The sequence below is a fragment of the Centruroides vittatus genome, unplaced genomic scaffold (assembly GCF_030686945.1).
Source record: "Centruroides vittatus isolate TY-2023 unplaced genomic scaffold, ASM3068694v2 contig_337, whole genome shotgun sequence".
NCBI lineage: Eukaryota > Metazoa > Arthropoda > Arachnida > Scorpiones > Buthidae > Centruroides > Centruroides vittatus.
The window spans coordinates 533,235-557,888 of record NW_027122161.1 but is presented as its reverse complement, the minus strand read 5'-3'; the positions used below and the strand labels follow the sequence as shown (position 1 = coordinate 557,888).

Genomic DNA, 24,654 nt, shown 5'->3' with positions numbered 1-24,654 from the left:
TCTTAAAAGTCTAGATAAACCCTTGAAGGTTGCTGTTTTTATACCAGAAAATTTTATTTAATTTTTAAATATTTAGAATCATGGTGAACTTTAGAATGTTTAGAGGTTAGAAATGTTTAAAATTCTATTTTTACCTGTTAAATAAATGATAAAACAGAGTTTCTAATCAATAATATTTAAACTTTAGTGATTGTCAGTGGGCTCACCCTCCCCTTGAAAGTGGTAGAAGATTCAAAGGTGGGTATGGAAGGCAAGGACAGTAGGGGTGTTGAATGACGAAGGAGGATAAAAACACATATATACAGTAAAATCCGTGTACACCGGAATTGCAGCACGGTACCGAATGTTTTTTCCGGATCGAACAGGTATTTTTAATGTAGAAAATCGCTCTGTTCCGACGAGTATATTCGGGTTCGGTCTTGGGCAGGTTTTACTGCATTTTATATAAATATTTAGTTGAATTATGTTTAATAAAATGTAAAATTTTCGAATTTTAATGTTTTATTATGAATAAATAATAAATTTTAATTTTCTATCTACTTTATAAATCAAGGATAACGACATTAAATATTCCAGTTCTATGTTTGCAATTCTAAACAGACTTCAATAATTACTGTTTAATGGTTAATTTTATTATGGAAATTATATATTTGTGTACAGAAATTACTAAATTAAATTGTAAAATATATTGAAAGAGAAAGAGAGAGAGGGAGGGAGGGAGAGAAATAATACTGTTTGAAATATAATTTAATACCTGAATATAAGTATTTGTATTTAAATATATTTAAAACACATCTAAATAAAGGAAAAAGAAAAGAAATATCGTAAAATTATCTTAAACAGGGTGGTCCAAACGTCAGTTAAACAATTTTAATGGTGCATTTTTTTTCAACAGAGGAATAACTTAAACAACATTATCTTCTTAATCATGATTTATTCTAAATTGAGATTTATTTTTAAATGAAATTAATGATTTAAATTCTCGAAAATAATTGAATTTTTAAGCAATACTCAATTATTTAATGTAAATTCTGTTATCTGATACACAAGTCGTTTATTTCATTTACACGTTTTGCACGATCTCTATTCGTGCTCGTTGGAATTAAAGAAAAATAAATGAAAAAATTGTTTAATTTCCTTCGTTATTTTTCTGCCATAATTACTAAAATATAGGCTAAACTACTCGAGAATTGCTAGGGAAAATATACAGGTCTATATATATACAGTATATATTCCCTAAAGTTCGTAAATAAAATAGCCTAATTTCTACTTTTGATGATCGAACTCAATAGTAATTATTACATTTTTTTACTCTTCACGAATTTGCACTTTGATCTAAATGACCTTCGAACTTGATCCGTCACAACTTGGGTCAACGACTACTCAAAACAATGGCACTTAAAGGGTATTGTTTAAGACAGATGTTTGTCAAATTAGATGATAGCTGTCATGATTTCAAACCATCAAAATCTTCGATCCGAAAATCAGCCGTTGCTATAGAATGCGGGCTACGGGTCATTTTTAATAGGCCAATTTAAAATTCTCAACCTGTATCGATCTACGATTTATAGATAATTTTTTTAAAAAAAGAGGTGTAAAATATGTGTAAAAACTTGTTATTGATGGATAAAAGCGTCGTAAATCAGGCTAAATTAGTAAAAATACTGTATCCTATTCGCTGATTTGATTTATTTTGAGTCGAATTTATGTTGAGCAATTCTTTGGGAATTTTTAAAGTTTTGTCTGTAATGTCCTCTAGGCATGAAATCTTCTGCCAGCTCCACCTATAACGGATTTGGTTACGAGGCTACCTGTCCGGACGTCAGAAAAGCAGTCGTGATTGGTCGAATGTTGCAGGTGAGGGTCGCCGCGCGGAGAGCACTCAGTAACGCTTGGAGTCTAGACTAGAAAAGCAGCCATGGCGACGACACCAATCTGTCGTTGCCGAGTGTTATACCTCGGTTCCGCTGTACCTCACATCACTAAAGACGGTCTCCAGGGCATACAAGAACCATTAAGAGATCTTTATCCCGAACACGGACCCTTCACCGCCCACGGGATAGATTCCTGGCTCAGCGTGTGGAGTAATGGAATTTTGCTCGAAAACGTCGATGAATCTAGGCGTGAATTATCAAGATTTTTTGATATATCTACGCTTCACTACTGTGCGGCAGTTAGATACGTCTTAGTTTCCGAGAACGACGGTGGAAAAGTGGAAAAGTTCCTCCCACTAGATAGCCCGTTCGCTCGACACGCCAATCTTAATCATCCTCCTTTATTTGCGTGCATTTTGAGACGAACCGAAGGGATAAAAGTGCTGGAGTGTCATGCTTTCATCTGTAAAAAAGAAGCAGCCGCCAATGCGCTCGTACGCTCTTGTTTTCATGGATACGCAGACAGCGTTTATGCCAGACAAATAGAAGAGAATCCCTATCTACTAGATCGCCCGAGTTTAAACACAATGGATAAAGTGACAGCGTGGAAACATAAAAATGGCCGAACTGACCCGTTACCTAGTGAAAATTACAAAATATGGTCTGGCAGGCCACAAACCGAACGCGATTTAGTATACGTAGATTCTACGGGGACCATTAGAAGTGTCAAATCTGTACGCTCATTAACGTCCAAGCCGAGACAGATGTTATCACCACCGAAACCACCTTCGACGCCATCGTTGATATCCAGTAAATCTAGTAAAGGAAGCAAAAGATTTCTTAAAGGTAAATCAAAAAAACACGATCAACCGATTAACGGTTACAGAACGATGCATCCGGTACCTGTACCTAATATATATGCCGGTTCGGGTTTATATACCGAGAGGATAGTTAAGAGACCCGATCGTCCACCATTGTCCAGTATAGAGGAGCCCGCTTACATCCCATCTACTACTAGACCTATGAGCCCTACGGCTTCTTACCAACCTTCCGTATTTCCTCACGAACAATATTTTCGAAATGGTTCTTCGGTTAGAGAGAAGAAGAACGAAGAAAGTGTCGACGGTAAAGAATTAGAATCGTTGTTCAATACAGGTATTTACAGGAAGAAAGGACACTTAAACGAACGTGCCTTTTCCTTTTCCATTCGCCAAGAGCATAGATCTCGTTCTAACAGCCTAGCAAATCTACATTTCTTCCCAAATTCCGATCGTGAATCAGTCGGAGGTGATCAGAGGATAGAAGATAGGAAGGAAAGAGAATTGGCTCAATTAGTTAGTGATCTCAACTTAAAAGACCATCATAATGGATCAGTGGATACTAATTTCATCCGAAAGAAGCCTCCTAGTTTTCAAAAATAAGTAAGTTTTATAATTAGTTTAAATATACGTTTATAGAATCCCAAAATCCTCCAAAAATTACCACTTTGCCACCGTAAGACATGAAAGTCCTTTACATTGCAACTAATCTTTAAACCCACAAAATATTTAAATTAGACCTACATATTGTTACAATTGTCGAGTTAATACTGAATAGAATCCAATTAATGTTTTAGAAATAGCAGAGACATCTCTGATTAACGAGAGTGAGTATGATGATAACGAATCTAACTAATGTATATGGACATGGGTTTAGGCTTTCATGCCTCGTTGGTTCTGTGTACAGTCCATTTGAGAGATAAGTGGGAGCTGAAAAAAAACAAGATGGTAGTGAAATTTGGGTCAGCGTGTCAATCCCATACAACTCGACCTTTTGTCTCCATCAAATAATTTCAGTTATTCAGTTGTACAAGTCGACCTTTAATCTACGCTCAAGAATTCGATATAAAAACACAATCTTGTTGTTACTTAATTAAATTTAAACAATATATTTTTAAAAATAATTAAATCATTATCAGATTTAATGACATTTAAGACAAAATTCTTAAGATGCAGACAAGTTGTAACGTAAGAAAGTCTAATCTTGATGGTGGATTTTATTGTTAACATTCACCATTAACATAAAGATAAATAACCTTTTATTATTCGAAATATTCACATTAAATTAATATATTTTTAGTCTGTATATATAAAAGGTTTCAAGGTTAAAATAATCAAAATTTTTAGTAGAACAAGTCGAGCGAAGAATGGAACAGTTTTAGTAATATAAACCGGTTGATATTATTAACTGTAAGGTTATTTTGTAAATAACTTTATATTTATCAAGGTGTTCAATCTAAAACACAAATGAGTATAACATGATTTTTACAAATGTAATTATTATTACAATACATTTAAATATTAAAATATGGCGTAGAAAACTAGAAAAACACGAAGTAATTGGTGACAAAATATTGTAAACTTTGCAAAATATTTTATATATTAATATATATAAAAGGGTGGACTAACGGTTAGTTAACAATCTTTGTTATCTATTCAAATAATTTATGAATTATAAGCTTTAAAACACTGTTCAATACATAACTTCTCTAGAGAATTGGGTTGGGTTAACCATCCTCTACATTAATAAATTTTTAACATTCTCAACATTAATTTTACTAATTTATACAACTTTTTACAGTATATAAATTAAATTTTACGTGTTTTCATAATGCGTAGTTAGCAATTCATTATACAAACAAGCGAGAGATACCTGTCATAATAGCTTTATGACGTTTTTAATAATTATTTTACGTATATAAATAGTTAATAAAAATCTCTTAAAATTTATTTTTAGAAGAAAAATAATGTAATAAAACAGGAATCATGGTTTATGCTAACAAGTTTTCGACTATCCCTAGTCTATTGTTTGGTCTTAATGACCTTGGATGTTTCAAGTACGCCCACAAATCCCAACGATTACACACACCTACAGCCGCTAATAAATGAGAAAACAGACGTCAATTTATTATTTAAACAGCTTTTGTTAATGATATTTAATTAAATTACGTCAGGTTGATTATTTCGCTTGTCCCAGTTTCCTTTTTTTTTTGTATTTATTTTTAGACACAGTTAATTTCACGTGTTCTAAATAATTAAAAAAGAGGAGCGAATTTTCGTGTAAAACAATAGAAAAATTGAATTTATTCGGCGAGTTTCTGGAAATTTACGCCTACAATCTTTAATATATAACTCGTTTTTCTCGAATATACAGAACTAAGTATATAGGACATGCGACCTCCTGGCTTCACGTGGGTGTGACTGATTGCGGCATTTGTTCCCCTACGAGCAATTTGCCCCAACACACGGCGCGTATTTTAAGACGATCCAATGTGAGGGAAAACAAAAATAAAGTCATCCAGATTATCATGCAAACAACACCTGTACGTACGATATTGTTATTGAATGAGTCATGCGGTTCGTTCCGGTTGCCTGTTCGCGACCTGTTCCGCTTAACTGTGCTCGAGTGACATGTGGATAGTGAATATTTCCTGTACGTAGATATGCTACAGATTCTCCTCCCCACATTATTAGTTGAACTGCATAAATGCCTTTTATGAATGGTAAGAAAACTCTGCGCCGTACTTCATATTAGTAATTGGCATCCGAATCATCCATCCGTTTCTGTAATATAACGGTGCCCTCAACTTAAGCGTAAAATTTATGGAAATTTTCCTGGAAAATTCTCATTTTACAGAATTTCTTTCGTGTATTCACTGTTTAAATAATTCCATGTTTTATGCCTTCCTGGACGAGAAAATAAATGCTGTCAATGAGAGATAAACCTTAATAATCTCTAATTTCTAAGAATAATTACAGTTCCATTTAGATAATCTTTAATAAAAGTAAATAAGGTTAAAACAGAACTAAATCTGATTTAACCTATTTTGCTTTCATTACAAATTATAACCTAAATTCAATATATTCCCGCATCAACGACATCCGTCGTAAAGCGAGCCGTTATATTTCTCACAAGTCAGTGTCATAAACAGGGATTAAGTTATTCAAAATATAGTTTTAACTACGTAATATCACACGAGGGTGGACAATAAATGACTGCAGTATTAAATCCTTCGTTTTATATAGATTATAATAGGAAAATTATCGTAAAAGGAGTAGTCTTAAAACGAGATATGTTATATAATTGTTCATTTATTTAAAAAAATATTTAGGGCTGTATGTTAATAAAACCGAAAAAAATTCAAATAATTACATAGCAATTTATATTTAACTTTGTGAGAAAGTTAAGTGTGAATGTACTTGTATGAAAATAGTTATTGTTCAGTTGGTTAATGACCTTCAAATCGTATACAGAACAAAAGTAGTAGACAAACGTTGCTAATGATTCAGTCACACATCATTTAAACTATTATTATTATTATTATGTTGTGTCTAAATTGAAATAAATGATACAAACTATTCAAATTATTTAATAAAACAACAATTTAAAAAAATATATTTTTACAGGATAATTACGAGAAAGAAGTACCATTAAGAAGAGGAAGGACAAAAATTCTTAAATGGACATCCAATTTTAAAATATCTTATTAAATTTGTATAGTATTTGTTATATTTGCTCATTAAGAAATTCCTAAAATTCGATTTATAATGCTATCAAGTCAGGAAATTTTCAAGGAATAATCGTGTTTATGTATGGAAGAAATAAGAAAAATGGCTCAAAATGACTTCTATTTTCAAGATTACAACAACAAAGAATGCCAAAATAATTTTATTTGTAAGTTTTGTTTCATGTATAACTAATAAAAACCATCATTTTTTGAATTATTATTATTTAAATCTCTCTTTGTGTACTTTTGTTACAACGTAAATTAAGCATTAACTAAGTTTTCTACCCACAGTCATCACAATGCTATTCTTCTATACCCTTATTGTGGCTCCCATATATATACATATATATATGTGTGTGTACAACCTGTAGGTTACACATAAAATACCGTTTCAATACAGGAAAAGGCTTCTTAGTGGGGTGTTATCCTATGGGCAGAAACGAACAATTGTCTGGGGCTCCCCTACAAGAACCATTGCGTATACAGTATGTTAATACGGATAAGAGCATTAATCACCTAAAATTATATAAATCGCTTGCGGTTCGTTTTTTTAAATGGTATATTTATAGCTTAACCTAAGCTACACACGACCTGTTCGATTAATGTGCACCCCCTACCAATGCTTTATAAATGTTATTGAAATCGTATAAAGGGGGAGATTATAATATATTGAAAAGCTGTTCAGCCAACCGCTGAAACTACAAAATAGCCATTTGTAGTATAATCAGCAACCTCCATTCAGCAAGAGAAAAAGAAACTGTAATGATGTTCGAGTCACTCAGTCATATCCGACTAACAATCCTTCCAACTATTACCGAAGAACAAAGCTCCGAAATATCATTTATTAAAATAACTTCATTGTTTTCGTGCAGGAATTCGTGATGTTCGGGTTTTAAGATCAATGCAACTGATGGAATTCTCGATTGTCTATCCAACATATATATATAATTCTCATTAAAATAGTAAGCTCGTTAACTTATCAGTTAGCATCAATGAACTGATACGTTTTCAATAGTTCCATATAACAAATAAGACGAATGTATTTCCTATACTTTAGTTATTTTTAACGTTTTACTATTTAATTTATCTTTATATTTTACTGGTTATTACGGTTTTATAGCTAAACAGTAATTACTTTAGTAGGTCAATGCACTAGTATATAACTTCTTCCTTTATGACCTTTGCTGACTCGGTGTATAAAAACCCAGAAATAATTGAAAATTAATATGGAAAAACATTGTTAGACTGTAATCCTCGAAGAACTTTAAGGTGATCGTCGTACTTACTATTCAATTAAATTCAATTTTCAATTGTAAAATTAAAGCAGAACACTTGAAGTTGACGTTGCCGAATATTACAACGTTTGTATGATTTAAAAATAGGCCTAAATGGGCCTCATAATCGTTTTCAGAAGGTTAAAAAGAGGGTTGGGCTCCCCTTACAATCTATTGAACTCGAGTGAGTCTGGCAGACGTTATTTTTGTCAGTTGGCGACTTTCGTTTGAAGGAAGGTTGGGTCGACCTTGAATTAAATAGTCTTCGCCGCTTACAACTCGATCACAATTCAGTTCAACACTCCAGACTTACAAACATGGGCATTATTTGCAGACAGGTGGTTGATTCAATAATTATATGATCTACACTATAACATATATTTATATTGAAGAAAAGAAAACTTTCATACGTTCGTAGAAAACTCTTGTCTATCGTTTTTAATTTAGAGTTTATGAATATCATTACTAGTTAACACAGAAACGAATATTCTCTTACTTAATTATGTTTATTTATATAAATTAAATATATTTAATCACGAGATCTAAGGTGTAAACGGTAATTACGAAATGCACTTTCATGCTTTGTCCACACGCGGTTAATTTCCTTTATATTAATTCAGTTTCCATATTTTTGCAATTCATTCGACAAAGATTAATTCAAATACAATCGAACCTCTGCAGTGGCGCGTTATAGCTTTATGGGGCCCAGGAAAATTTTAATTAGGGGGCACCGTGTAAAGTGTTGACTTATAAAAGATTGGTTTGAGGCTCCGCGAGTGAAGACCCCAGGCAATTGCCCTCTTTGCAAATGTATATTAGCCACTGTATTTGCCCATAGATCAATGCGCTAGTGGGTCGATGACAAAAACGTATTCAAAATCACTATTATTTTTTATTTTCATTTGTAAGTAGAGGAATAAAATAAAATGTAGCCATTTACTAGACTCGATTAAATTTCTCTATTCCTTCAGTCACAAAGAAGACGATTTGATTCTCTCAACACCTATTGTTTAAGTGTTGTGTTGCCAGAAGTCTGCATTGCTGTGTCCACCAACTGGTTTGAACATTTGAAGGGTGTCTGAGATAATACCCGAGTCAGAGGGGTTATTGCTTCTCGAGTGATTAATTGTGGCTGCCGGACTACAAGCTCAAACAGCCAAAAATTAAAATAAATATATAATTTGCTATTAGTTCTTTAAATTCTGAAGATAATTTTAGTTCTAAACTCCTCCAGTATATCTTTTAATCAACTTCACAATCAATTGCCTTATTAGGTGTTGAATAATTCTGATAACCTTATACAATTTTAGTTTAAAAAAACACTCATTTTTGAAGACTTAATGATAAGTGTTTTTTTTTTAAATAAAATAAAATTTTATTTAAAATAAAAGGTCAGTAAACCATTAAAGGAAAATAATACGACAGGGCTTAGGAAATGGTGTTCTATTTGCAAAAACTGTATTTGAAAATTTAACCTACAAATTCTGAATTTTATATTTAAATTCTCCCTTAAAATAAGCCCTTCAAAAGAATTTTTTTTTTTAATTTTTCTTAGTAAAAATTAAAGAAAAACTTTTATTTTGTTCTACATTTTTATTTTTCAAAGTTTAAAAAATCATTAATAATCTATCGATACGAATAAATAATACGGTTAAACTGGTTTAACGTTATGAACAAATATAGGAATACACACCATAAAATGATGACCTAGAACATACTTATCAAGAAATCTTCGTGTTAAGTTAACCTTTTTCGCAAAAACAGGTCTCGCATGTTCTGAATATCACTAACAAGTAAGGAATAATGCAGAAATCTAGACGGTAATGTAATAAAAAATGATTTAGTGAGTTACTTCTTGCATATAATTTAGAAGGTTACACTTCTCTAAGAAATTTTTTCCTCCTCTTCGGCATTATTAATCTCACTCTAAGTGGGGTGACGTAGCGGATATATATTACCATTCTGTTCACTAAGAAAACACAACTCGGGAGGAAAAGACTTGTACTGTGACCAAAACTTCGAATCCAAACCAGTTTTGTTTAATAGAGAATTGAATGCTGATTCCAAAAATGCCCTTGTTTACCTTAATACCCTTCTATTTTTCGAGATATTGGCAGTTAAAGTTGACCATGCATGCAACAAAAGACCAAAAAAAACTACACGTCCTTTGTAGCAGAGTGGTTGTACTTAATGTAACTGATTTCAGTTTGGAGTCAGAATTCAAGTCCTTCCAGTCTCAACTCCTGCAAGTCCTACGATACACGATCTACTACTTTTACCTTCTACAATCTTCCTTTGCCTCCTCTAGTGATATTGATACCCTATAACATTCTTCTTCTCTATGACTTGATTATACTATCAAACTCGACTTTCTTACTTTACGTAGTATATAGTGGAACCTCCAATAACGTCCACCTCTAAACAACGGACTCTTCTAAATGGTGGTTGTTTTCAGGAGCAGTTATTATTAATAACTGCTCCTGAAAACGACCATAAATGCACCTAGATCACGTGTAACAGCAATGATAACTGACGTTTGAGCTACCCTATAAATTTTATATGGAATGTATTTTGTAATTTATATGAAAATCGAAAGATTTAGGAAGTATATCCGGTAATAGATTTATAAAAATTTTATCTAAAGATATAAATCTGACTGTTCCACCAACAATTTGCATACTGTGGCTTTATGCTGATTGTTAAATCATGAGAAAATTTTCTTAAAAAATAAGAAAACGTTTCCTCAATTTTAGAACAATGCAACATTATACTTATCCGAAACCACTTAAATACTTAAAATATACCAAGAATTTCCAGTATTTTCTTCCTTTCATGCATCTTTCATGAACATTTGCTTCTTATTATATTACTAAATTAAGTTTATTTATTATTCTTTTTTTTTAATTATAAATTTGTGCTTATTAGAGGCCGTCCGTTTATTTTGTATACAGTTTTTGAGCCACTTTTGAACCCCCGGTCCCCTGTTGTGTACAATAATGTATATTTGGCAAACCCCTACCCTACGTGCACATCCCCAGACATCGAAGAATCTCCTGGACCCTGATTCATGGATCCCCTGACATCGAAGAATCTCCTGGACCCTGATTCATGGATCCCCTGACACTGAACAATCTCCTGAACCCTGATTTATGGATCTTCTGACACTGAATAATCTCCCGGACCCTGTTTCGTGGATCCCCTGACATCGAAGAATCTCCTGGACCCTGATTCATGGATCTCCTGACACTGAACAATCTCCTGAACCCTGATTTATGGATCTTCTGACACTGAATAATCTCCCGGACCCTGTTTCGTGGATCCCCTGACATCGAAGAATCTCCTGGACCCTGATTCATGGATCCCCTGACACTGAACAATCTCCTGAACCCTGATTTATGGATCTTCTGACACTGAATAATCTCCCGGACCCTGTTTCGTGGATCCCCTGACATCGAAGAATCTCCTGGACCCTGTTTTATGGATCCTCTGAGATTGACGAAATTACTAAAACGTTCAGATAGTTCATCCACATGATTAGAAAGTTGGACATAAGTTAAAAACAAAATTTGTATGTTACCAATACCACTAAAAAGTTCACATAAACAACGCTTCCTCCCGTTCTGTACAATGTTGTATTTTTCGCAACCCTTCTCTCCCTCGAACCCTACATTAACGGACACACGAAAATTAAACAATTTTACATTAATTAATCGAGTTATTACACAATATTAAGCGACATTTAATTTCTAAACTCATTTCTTACAGTACAAAAAGTTTAATTTTAGTGAAAAACTTTTAAATTAATAATTAATAGCCGGAGGAGCCGACATGGAAGAGCAAGTTTGATACTTGTTCCTCGTATATACGAATGTTTATGCAAGGTTATCTTTTCCGTAGAAAGAAACACTCGACATGGTCCAAAAAATTTGCTTCCTTGCAAAAATCTGACGATTCCACATTAATAATTCATAAGCATAGATAAAAAGAATTCGTAATTAGAATAAAAAGTAGCTTCGAGTTAAATATCCATTAATTAAAACTTAATTTAGTGTCAATTGTGTTTAATTTTTAGACAATAAAATTGTGTTTTCTACTAAAAATATTGTAAACAAAGAACATTTAATATTGAATAACTTTAGTAAAATATGTTAATTTGCAAAAATATCGAGACTTAAAACACTCCACTAAACTATTTATCTATACAATTCTAAAGTGATAGCTTCGTCTGTGTGTAGGTTATCGTGTGGGTGTGTCTGTGTGACGTCTGTAGCTAACTTTAATTAACGTCTTTACCATAAATGAAAAACGTGTTTAAAGAATAAAATTACTTTCGCGAATGGCAGCTTTATTCTTCAGTACGTTGCATAAATAGAAACTAAAAATATTGATTCATTTACAAAAAAATGTAAGAATGACGTCAAATTGACATAATATATATACTCTATTCTATTTAGATGACACGAATGCATTTGTAAAATGATAAAAATGCATATGTATTGTCTAAGGTATAACCCACATACAATGAATGCGCCTACAAAACCCTCGTATAGTCTGGTTATCTGTACACTCCCCTTCATTCTTCGTGCAAATTTTAATGGTTATTTTCCAGGATCTTCTCGTCATTATCTTCTATATTAACGTTTAAAAAATCACTAAAGATCTATAGCAATTGTTTATTTGTTCTTTGAATGTTGTAGGATGGAGTCGAGAAATTCACTTTTCAAGAATCAGAGCTCGCTCTATCTAAGAGATTTTGAAACCAAACGCAAGTAATAGATTAAATTGATGGGATAAGGCAACGCAACACACGGGCGATCTGTCAAGAGGGTGGCACCCGACCAGTGGCGCGTTATCCTACGGACAAAAAAGAGCAATTGACTGGAGCCTCCACTAACAGGGGACCACAAATCAATCTTATATAACTGTGCCTCTAGGAAGCTATAACGCGCCACTGCTTCCGAAGAGGACTTTCATGGAAAACTGGACCCTATTTAAGTATTAGACACGTCAGGAATACCCGAAAATTTCACGTGGTAAAACTTAAACCCACTTCCAGTGTGTAGTAGTAGTAGTCTATTATCCACTCAGCCAAATGCACAAGTAATAAATCTCTCTTTTATCGCATATTCATTGTATCCATCACAGTGAAGCCCTGCAAATAAATAAAGAAATAAATAATCCAGGACACGGTCTCATACATAATTTCACACAATGTAAGTTGATGTAACCGGAAGATAGTAAAAAAAATGAAATCCTTTCTCCAAGTGAGAATATTCTTTAAAATGTATTCGGAAGAGACGTGGTTGTTGTATTCTGTATTCTTCATACACAAAACATTACCGGATGCATTTGAATGTAAAATAAACTCAAAAATACTATTTCGTAAGATCTCGACGTGAAAATATATGGGATTATTATTATTCAGAATGTATATATTATCTAAAATTGGGTTATTTTTCTTTCCGTAGACAACCGTGAGAGAATCAAATGAATAAATCATCGTCTTCATTTAACATATAATGAAATAAGCATCGATTAATTGTTTTGCATCATCGGAAAACATTGAGGAATATAAATAAAACATCAATTCATAGTGATGATTTAGCGAAAATATTAAAAATCCTTTAATTCTCTATGCTTCATCACGGATCCATTATAGATTCGGCCATCTCACAATGAGAACGGTGAAGAATGGTGTCAGATATATTGTAATGAACACGAGGATACGCGCCTCACCAACGGGATGGCCACGTGGTTTTTCACGTGTCTAATAATTAAATAGGAGCTAGTTTTCCCATACAAATCCTCCCGGAATAATTTAATACATTATTTGATGACATACAAGGAAAAAACATATTATAATTTGATCAGCTGGAAACTATCGAAGCTTTCATTTCCTATTATAAGCATGGGCAGTCATGTTAAAAACCATTAACATTCCACCGATTATCATTAATGAATAACGATCAAAACCTCGTATTTGTTATTAAGAGCTATATAAAAATGTAATTAATATTTTTAACATATTTTTCTGTATTTATTTAAGCTCTAAGACGATATACAAACAAGGAAAGCAACTCTCATAAATTGATTTTCCAGTTATTTTATACTTCGAAAATCCGGTATAATCAGGTTGTTTTTTTTTTTAAAGTAAACCTACAACATTGTCATGGATAAATATATTGAAAAGTTTCTTTAAAAGACTTGAATATAATTTTATATTTTCCCTGTCACTAAAAATCGATTATTGGAGTAGAAAGTGCTACTAAATCCTGAAAGGGGGGTTTCCTGACAGAATGTATCGCACGAGAATGCAGAAGTTCCAGCTTGAAACTTGGTAAAGATAGACAAAAAGCTTGATATATATTTATTTACAGAAATATTCAGATATTCTGTCATGACAGGAAAGTATTTTAACCGAGTCCAGTATTGTTAGTTTTACTTAAAAGTTAAATTTGAACTCATCAAAATGGCTAACTTTCTCTTGTTTTTAGTTTAAAAATTAAAGTTTTTCGAGTTAATATATATATATATTTATCTATAGCAGTCAGTATAGGATCACATACAGTTAAACCTGTAAACAACGGCCACTGAGAAAAACATAGTAGTTTTAGAGGTGGCCTTTGTTGGATATTCGACTGCGTACACGTGTTTTACAGAATTCAAACGAATAAAATAGAGATTTTTTAAAACATTTATTACACTTTTGATTGATAATAGGCTATTTCTAATAATTTACTATCTATTAATATTAATAACAGAGTTCATAACGCCCGTTCTAATTATAGCTTCGGGGCACGACCCCACCTTTGTTACCTATTTTTAAACCCTCCATTCATAAAATCTAATACAGTAGAGCGTCGATAAGTGGAACCAATTGGAGACTGGGGTCCTTCCGGTTAATGATTTGTTCCAGTTTCCGACTTTGTACGAAAAAATACATTAACCTGTCCGATGTTCAAATTTTTCTCCGTTGCGTATCGCTTCCTGTTGAATTTTTCTCCGTTGCGTGTCGCTTCGTGTTGAATTTTCGTCGATTTTAAGCCTAACGAAAATTTTTATAATAATCATCGAGGCTATCGTATCGTTAAAAATTATTTCTGCATTTTGTACAAACAAAATAAATATATTAAAGAATATAAAAAACATGAAAATTATACTTTAGAAGTAAATTTAGTATCAAAAACATTCGATTCAGCACGACACAGTCCGACTGAAAATCGTTCCACTTTCCGACCATTCCACTTACCGACGTTCCACTTATCGACGCTCTACTGTAATTCACAATAACAAAATATTAAAATATTTCGTTTAGATTTCAAGATTTATGCTTCACTTCGTACCAAAACAGGTTTATAACCAAGAAATTCTTCGTATAAGTTTGAATAATAAATCATCAAAATATAAAATACACAGTTAAATTTTACAGAATTTGTAAACATGTTTATTTAAGAAAGAAGTTTTTAACGTGTTACGTAATATAATACGCCATTTTTTTTCTACTCTTCGCATGGTTATCCAACTGAATAATCAGATAAAGACAAAGTAAATCCAGTCGTTAAAACTCGACAAAGAAATCTATTAAGAGTTTTTCACGTAATAATGAAACTGTAAGACGTTCATCATCTGTAAATCCTACACGCATCAATTACAAGTTAGAACAATGTTTTTTCTTTCTAAGTACCTTCTATATTTATTTATTTATTTCTTTTACGAGTATCAAAAGCGGAAGTTCTTTCCAAGACCGGAACATGTCGATGACCCTGAGTTATCCATCTCTTCCTCAGAAATGTAATGCAGTCAACTTCTTTAGCCGCAAGCAGTTTTTACTCTAGTAGAACTATCGCTGCTTTTTACGTTAAAGATTGATCTCTTCCTGTTTAAACTACACTACACGATACCAACAATAATGATCGGCACGTAACAATGATACGATCATTATCGAGCTTTTTATGTACTGTATCTTACAACCTATACGTACTGTGCCCTTCGAACCCTTCAAATTACAATATATTACGATTACAATATATTTTTCGAGTGTATTTATAGTAATTTAATACAGTTCGGTGCATATACAAGGTTTATAAACACGTTTGACAAGAAAATTAATAATTACTAAATTAGCGGTAACGATGTAGCATCACCAGTTATGCAAAATTAATTTTTCTTCTCCTTTTTTTTAAATATATATTCCTCCATTTTAATGGAATAACAAGATAAATTACGAATTATTTACTTTATTATTGCAGTCTGTGAATTACTGAAGACACAATTTTGTATTGTTCTCCTTGTTAACACCCCTTATTGTTTGATGTTCTCCGTTCTAACGCCACTCTCTCTCCATTTAGTGCCAGATTCGGAAGAGGGAGGGGGAGAAAACGCGAAGTTTTTTGCCGTATTTTAAAAAAAATTCTTAATAGAAAATGGTGAAATTCTCAGAGAATTTCCCTAAATTTTTCTATTGTCCACTTGGCTGATTCACATGACAACTATTGAAAGACTTATCCAGGGTAACAAAGCCGAAAAAAAGGATGCCCGTCCTGAAACGACAAAGGATATCCTGTTAGAAAAACCTGTTTCGTAACAAATAACCACACCAATTACCCAGTTCATCGCCAGCTTTCACCTAATTCTATCTTTAACTCGAATTTGCCACGTAACACGTTTCCTATGCGTGGTGCTTCTTACATACCTCACTGTAATTTGGGCATTTCCAGCAAATGGTGCTAAATTTAATACAGTTTAATGTCATTTTCTATTTTAAAAAGAAACGTCAATATTTGTAACACGTAATCGGTTTTACTGTTTTAATAATATTATATGAGGGTATTACAATAAATAGTTTTAAACGCAATTTTCATATACTGCATTACTTTAAAATAGCGTTTAAATTTTTTAAAATATAAATTTTAAAATTTTAACCGTAATTTTTATTTAAAAAAAAAATATATATATATATATATATAAGTTTAGTTTTTCGTCACTAGATGGCACAACTTGTACTTATTATCGGTTAATTGAATTAAATTGTTAATTTATTCGCTTGTTAAAAAATAAAACAAAATAAAATAAAATCGCATAAAATCGATAAAATAGTAAAATTAATTTTTACTATTTTATTCGTTACATATATTGTACTTATTGAACAAAGCAAAGTTTAAAAGTGTCTAAGAATAATTCATTTCTTATAAATTTAAAAAAAACATAAAAATTGTACGTTGCAATTTCGAGATTTGTCAGACTGTCAGAATGTCTGTTTTTGAAAAAATTCGATAAATAAATAAATAAACTTAATTAGATAAGTGTGACGTAAACGTGAGTTACACAATATACCACTTTCCCTTAATAAATTTAAACCTTTCGCAATAGGAAGACGTAAACATCTGCCGTCTAATGAAAATTCACGACACTGAAATCACCCTTTATCCACTTACAACCCTTCTAAAATAGTTCTAAACTGTACAGTTTTATACACTTTACAGTCTATTTATTTTTTTAAAATAATACCTTTTATATACTAGAAGGCCCGAAAGTCTGTTTATTGTATTTTTCGTGTACTCTTGAGTTTATAATAACGCACTTTTCTTTAAAATTATTGCAGTAAACATAATTAAAAAAAAACACATAATTAAGTACATAATTACGTTAATAAGACAATATATATATAACCGAATTACCAGCATTCAATTTAGCTAAATCTATAAATATTTCGGTAAATGTAGGTCGAGGGGGTGATTTAAATAGTTGTAACTAAAGAAATGATTACGAAATTTGAAATTGAATTTAATTTTAAGTATAAAATTATCATTTAAAAAAGAAATTATTGTATTGTCTCTTTAATAAGTGTGGTTAAAGTTAGAAGTGGCACAGTTACATCTGTTGTGTTCTATCAGGGAATGAATTATTGTTATTTATTTATTTGTTAAATTGCCAAAAAAAGTATTCGTAATTTTCTTAAAAAGGAAACATGATTCGGGAATTATTTATGTTTTAAGTCAGAATTTATTTTTCGAAGATGAATCGTTCCTCTGTTTACTAACCAGTAACTATGTCAAGGTGAGATTTAAGCATCCAGATAACCGGTCGAAACAATGCTAAATAAATCGAGGACATTATCATTTTATATAAAAATCATAGGTCTTATATAGAAACCAATACTTTATTTAGTTTCTAATCGGTTATATTATGTATAATAATCCTTAAAAAATTAAATTGGGGTTTGAATAATTCATTTCTTTTATCAGAAAAGATTATATAAGAAGCTTAGGTAATAAATATGCATAATTTCTATAAATAGAAGCAATTCTAGCATCCGAATTTGCTGAATGTATGATGAAAAGCCATTATAAAATAAAGAGATTTAAGATATTAAAGTATAAATTCTTAAAAGTTTAAAAGTGTCTACTGATTTAGTCCCTGTATTAAACTCATTATAACTTGTTTTGTAAGTCGTAACCTCATAATAATAGCACATAAGGTTATATAGTATATATAAAACGTGGATGATATGATGAATATTTAGGCCAGGGCCAGTTAAAAAAATGAGTTAACGTTCCAAAGGGTGCAACTACAACAAAACCACTCTGGGAACTTGAATTTTTGACTCAAATTATCCAAAATTATCTATAATTAAATGTTTTGTAAACAATGATAGTGGGAAGTCTTCTTCTTAAGGTTTTTAAAATCCCACAGAATGATACATCTCTATAACAGGAGATGATTGTGTCAGTGTCCTGTATTCTTTATATCTAATGATAAAACACGAATTTCGTGAATTAATATTAAGAATATATATTTATTTATTGTTAAGGGTGGAGTCTTCTCAATAGCCTTAGTGAAGAGAGTGAGGGAGTGAGAAAAAGATAAGAAAGAGTGGAATGATCCAGTAGGATGTTGGGCAGATAGGATGAATGAGAAAGTATAGAAAATCATATTTTTAATTTATTTAACTTAGATTTTTTTAATAGTACATTAATAAAATTTAATGTGTTTTTTATATGATAATAGACACTAGAATACTACCATTTTTCAAGAGATTTCTGGTATGTATGCACGAATTAGAAGATAAATTAATTTATTCGTTACATATATTGTACTTATTGAACAAAGCGAGTATAATTTAAGAGCGAATTTGTCAACGTAGTGACGTTTTCACCCCCATAAAAAATAAGTGTGACGTTGATGATATACAATAAGATGGCACGCTTCGATAGATTTCCGATAGAGAATTTCCTGAGTGGTTTGTAATTCGAAATCTATAATAACAGTACAGCAGGAAGTGAAACGGTTATAATTTATAAAGGACCTACTTAAGAATGAAACGGGTCCAGAAGCTAGTTTTTCTTTTTTTATTATTAATATTTATTTTCATTCCTCGTACTTGAATAATTCAAACATATAATAATTCTACTTTATAATTATTTTCGATTTAAATATATAAGTATTATTTTAAAAATAAAAGTTTAATGAGGAGAAACATACAAACACACAGTTTTGTTATTAATTACCAGATGGCGCTCGTTCCCATTGTTTGTTTGAAAAGTACAGTGGAATCTCCAATAGCGGACACCTGTAAACAACGGACATCTTTTTTTATTTTCATACAAAATAACCTACAGAGAACGGCCATTTATTATGTTCCTGTCAGTGGCCGTTGTTTACAGGTTTGACGACATTAATACATAATAATTTTACATATGTATTTGGAATACCCACACCAAAAAAACACGGGAAAACTGACTCCTTATTTTTTTATTCAGAATTTAAAAAAAAAACAGCATTATAAATGAATACGAATATCGATTGTTGGATCCAGCAAGTTCTGTGATTATTATCGCAATTTTTTACAGATCGAGGGCCTCATTAATCATGTGGTTTATTGTAGAATAATCCGAAAATAGGTCAGATTATTTAGAAAATAAAAGTGGAGTCAGCATTTATTATTCTAGGAAAAAAATATATATAAATAAACAGGTATTATTCCCATTTAAATTCTTCTTTTCTAGAATGTATAATAGCATGATTAAGATGAATATAAGAGAGAGAGAAAGCTGGGTAGATATCATTTTTATTACTTTCCTAATCATTAAAGGAGGTTTTTGAACTAATATGCCTACATTTTAAGGAGTCACGGACGATATTTCTTTATATTTTCATATCTAAAAGGCCTCATAAGGAAATTACCTTTAAGTAATAGAGAAATGTAATGTTGTTATACTCGTAAAGAATATTGAATAATATCGCCCATTATGCCCTTATATATTTTTTGTTAGTAGAATTATTCATTTAGAGATATTTTTCACACTTTACGGGGCAAATAATACTAATGATTTTGATAAGTAAATTATATATATGTGATAAAATAAGTAAAAGAAGAGCGGCGATGCACGTAAAACTCTTACATTATCACGATTTTTATAAAATATTGCGACCGAATGTCAAGGACATTCATCAACTTTTGTGTCGAAAAAACAAGATGGATAGATGGCGATGGTCACGGAGTCGTGAGAATAGATTTTAAAGATATTTTATGTTCCTATTGTTCAGTTATAAGAGCGAATGTGACTCGATGACTGTTTCGGTCCAACTTCGATCTTTACTCTCTCCTTAAAACTTGTGTTCTTTAACACTACTTAAGCCGTTCTACGATACCACGAATAAGTAAAATTTACCGGTTAAATTAACTCGAAAATTCCATGAATTATAGTTAATTTTTGAAAGTTATTTGTCCTTACTTAATGGTTATTCGGTGAGCTTAATGGCACCCAATTTCTATAGAATGTTAATGCCTCGAAGGATAAAATCATTTACCGGAACTGGAAGAATACGACGTAATAAATATCAACACCTAGAATACAGTAAAACCTGTGTAAACCGGAATTTCGCACGGTGAATATGGCAGGTTTCCGCTTTAAACGGGTTCTTTAACATAGAAAACCGCTCCGTTTAGGCAGGTTTACTTTTAATTCGAATTTCGTTTTACTGTATATTTTTTTAGTATTAATTTAAAAAAAATTGCCACACCCTACGTGGAAGAAAGTAGTGTTGTATGATTACGAATAAATTATGTGTCATTCAGTTTCGACCGAATTTCCTAAAATGTACAGTTCTAATATTCTATTTACCGGAGGTTTTGTAATCGTTTAGCATCCAAAAACACGATGATCATTTAAAAAAACGCTTGAATAATCTCTGTTAAGGTCAGAAATAATTGGTCGATGAGTGCTGATGCACCTTTCGATCTTATCGATAGCCGTGAAGAAAAAAGAATAAAAGACTTAGTTGTTTAAACAATAGGTGAGCTAGTTTTAAAAACGTTAAGAAAGCTCGAGATAAATAAGAAAAATCATCTGGTTTAATCAATAAAAACGTATATATATATACACGATTAAGTCTTTCCGGTTTGAAAATATGTCTATACGACTACAGCGTATTGTCCAGTATAAGTTATTTCCTTGTTAAACATTGGCATAAAACCAAACACCTTTAACTTATTCACGCCACGTCGAACTTAAGTAAGTTTAATTTCACTTTACGTTGTCGATCTCGGACGTGATTTTTACAGACAGGTGTTTTTTGTATAATTGTCTACTAGCAGTCTAAATAATTATTCTAGTGGACGTAACAGTACTACCACTACCTTTATGTTCCATGCAAATGATGCGTTTAACATGCTGCGTATATGATAATACACCCCTTATTGTTAGGTATAATTTTTTGGATATATATATTTTTTTCTATTTAAGCTTTATATATATATAAATATGCAAATACATGCGGTATACTGTAACTAACCTTGATAAATTGCCTGAAAAAATCTCACGTTGTTGTTGGCTCCACCAAAACAATTTCCTTTTTAATTAAGTTCAATTTATCATTTTAATTTTTTAAATTTTTTCCTGTATTTAGAAGAAAGGCGAGAGGGTAAAATTTCCATTTTACTATAAAAATAGGCATTATAAAGATTTAAAAAAAAAAGATTTATACTTAAAGTGGACATGAGTCGTGACACGTGATTGGTCAAAAGTTTAGCACGTGACCGTCGTCGAGACTCTCAACTACTTGCCTTACCAGTTTGGCAAGACAGAAGATGTAGGACAGATCCCGTATTTGGACGGCGGATCAGAACTAGGCCAAATTGCCGACTGCTTTCGCCATTGAACGGTAGATGCGGCTATGGGGTGCAGAGGGGTGACACCGTGTCCTCCGGACTTATTCCGTGTACGTTACTTGGGAAGCACCACTCTTTCTTTATCCAGAAAGCAAATTGGTATCGGTGTCCTTCAGCGACCGTTACTGGAGTTATACTCGGCTGCACGAAGGAGAGGAGATGACCATAGGAAAAGTTCCACTCTGACGCTCAATCAGCGTTTAGATATATCCGATTACGGCTTGGTCGTGGCCAAAAACGATCGGGACAACTCCACCATCGTCATCAAGGTGATCACTCCCGTTTCCAACATTGCACTGTGGGCTGCCGTACGTTTCCATTCGAAAATCGGTAAAAGAAGAAGTTTCGCAGCTTCCTTCGCTCCGATTGCCTGCTCGGAAGGGATCGTCGATCCTAAATGGTACATACAATTAGGTAACAAGCAACGTTTTCTGGTCAGTTTGACTCATCCGTCTCTGTTTACGTGTCTGTTACGTCGCGTGGCTTCACCGAAATCGTTCGAGTGCCACGCATTCGTTTGTGCAACGGCAGAAGATGCATTGACCATCAGTTCGCTACTGGGCAATGTCAAGGATCAGTGTAATAGGTTAGGATCGATTTCTCCTTTCTCGGATTCGACTTATTATAAGAACAGTCTATTAAGTACCGAGCTACTTTACACAGAAGACGATACCGTCACTGACGTTACCATACCGCACAGTCCACTAACACCGTCGAGTGGATTCGATTATCGTAAATCGGATGTTTTGGATGATAATAATCATTTAGCTTCGTCTTTTTCTGATAGTACTTGTGTTTTTTCCGATGGAAGACAGAGTAACGCATTTATTTCCGATAAAAGTTATACGGCATCTCCCGTGGAAATGGTCACCCTGAACGTGCAGAATACTCAGAAAAGATTTCATACGAGAGGAGGCGATACTATGACCATTAGTAAAACAATGGATTTTGGAAGCGAAAGCGAAGCTGGATGGTCCAGCAAATGGGAGCCTGCAGTGCCTCCGAGGAGAAACCGTAAAAGTAAGTCACACCGAAGTGAACCTTTATTGCAAATCGAAGAAGAGCGTAGAACGGAATATACAAATAGCACGGCCAAAAACTGGGAAAAGGAAGAACTTTCTGAAACGTTGGATTTTAGTAGTGAAAGTGATCTATCTTCCGGTTCAGACAGTAGATTTTTAACGATTCATTCCCCACATTCCGTAACTACTGATTCCGATATTGATTATAGAATTAAAACGCAAGAAACTTTAAGGAGGTCTTTCCATTCCGAGAGGAAACGTTTGAGTAACGGATTCGGAAATGGGCACAGAGAAATCGAATGTAAAAATTGGTCATCGGATAGTCCTACTCAATTTATTCCTTCGGCACGTTCCGCAACAATACCAAGAACAAAAACGAAACCCAAAGGGATTCGATGGTGTTCTGACGAACCTAGACCTCAGCGACCAAGTTTTTTAGTGGCAATTAAAAAATTCAGCGTGAGATCTTTTAATAGAGCCAAATTTCGGACTGATAAATTAATAAACAGTTTTCGTTCGAAAATCACTAAAATGAAAAGTAAGGATGCCGTTAGTTCTACCGATTCCGCTTACGAGACACCAGAAGTCTGTCTAAGTCCCGATGGGAATACGTCTAGGCAAAAAGTATGGAGATTTAGCAACCCGGAACAAGTTAATTCTCGTAGTTCTAAAAGCTTAAGATATCCGTGTGCTTTAGATCAAGCCGAAAGTTCGTCGGGATCACAATTGGGAAATTCGTTAATGAGGCAAACTCCCCATCGAAAGAAAAGACGACGACGGAGAAGATGGCAACCGGGACCAAAATCGTCATCGGATTCGGGTGTAGAAGAATACCATTCGGATTATTCCGATACATTAAATGGAATGCAAAAATCGGAATCCGAATTAGAACACTTTGCTAGTAAAGTAAGTTTAGTCAATGTAGAACACGGCATGTCACCGGCGGAATTTCGCAAATGGTCCAAAACAAACATTCACGAAGAACTGGGTTATATGCCGTAGAGATGCCATCGAAAACGAGTGTCAAACAATTGAAATTTTGCATTGTGCCATATTGCACGGGCCAATAATCTCGCGAAATTAAATTCTAGTTCTTATTAATTGGAAAATATTGTTTAGTAGTATAATAAATTATACAGTTTTTTAAAAATATTTTTATTCTTATTAAATTATTCATTTATATTCTTCTGGACGGCAAGTATTGTTTATTTTTAGGTTATCTCTAACTGTAAAAACAAGGTACGTCTCTATTACTTCAATTCATTATCGATCCTTTCAGTTAGATAACGAATACAACCCTTTTGTCATCTAATTAGTGTCATCTCTTATTGTTTTGCATTCTTTTATTAAAATTGATGCGACTATCGTGACCGCCTTTAGACAATGTAAAAACTCTAACTAAATATTGAACATTGACATGCTCTAAGGAGGTTTTATCGTACATTGTTTCGACTTTATTTCTTTTCTTAAACGGGTGAGCTAATTCTAAATCGTGCGGATAAACAAGATAGTGTTGTATCCGTGACAACTATGTTGGAAGCTTGCTCAACGAGTAAGACTTATTTCCAGTTTAAAATAGAATCTGTTACCGAATACCATTATAGACCATTGACATACAAGCCGTTAAGTTTACAGGATAAGATTTAATGGAAATATTTGTGTGTAGACACTATTTACAATGAAAAACAACTGTATACACTTAGGCGTATGTAGACATATTTTTTGCAGTATCAAGCCTTTATAAATCTTGTAATTTAGGCGTTTTAAC

The 24,654-nt window shown here is 32.7% G+C and overlaps 2 protein-coding genes across 2 annotated transcripts; both read left to right on the top strand.

The window, feature by feature from the left end:
- Positions 1-1,765: 1,765 nt before the first annotated feature.
- Positions 1,766-6,649, top strand: LOC136974029 (uncharacterized). Its single transcript, XM_067268800.1, has 2 exons — positions 1,766-3,295; positions 6,320-6,649. The coding sequence occupies exon 1, from the start codon at positions 1,919-1,921 to the stop codon at positions 3,293-3,295; it is 1,377 nt and encodes a 458-aa protein (XP_067124901.1). The 5' UTR covers positions 1,766-1,918; the 3' UTR covers positions 6,320-6,649.
- Positions 6,650-21,752: 15,103 nt separating this feature from the next.
- Positions 21,753-24,038, top strand: LOC136974028 (uncharacterized). The gene has a single exon (XM_067268799.1). The coding sequence runs from the start codon at positions 21,870-21,872 to the stop codon at positions 23,886-23,888; it is 2,019 nt and encodes a 672-aa protein (XP_067124900.1). The 5' UTR covers positions 21,753-21,869; the 3' UTR covers positions 23,889-24,038.
- The last annotated feature ends 616 nt before the right edge of the window (positions 24,039-24,654 follow it).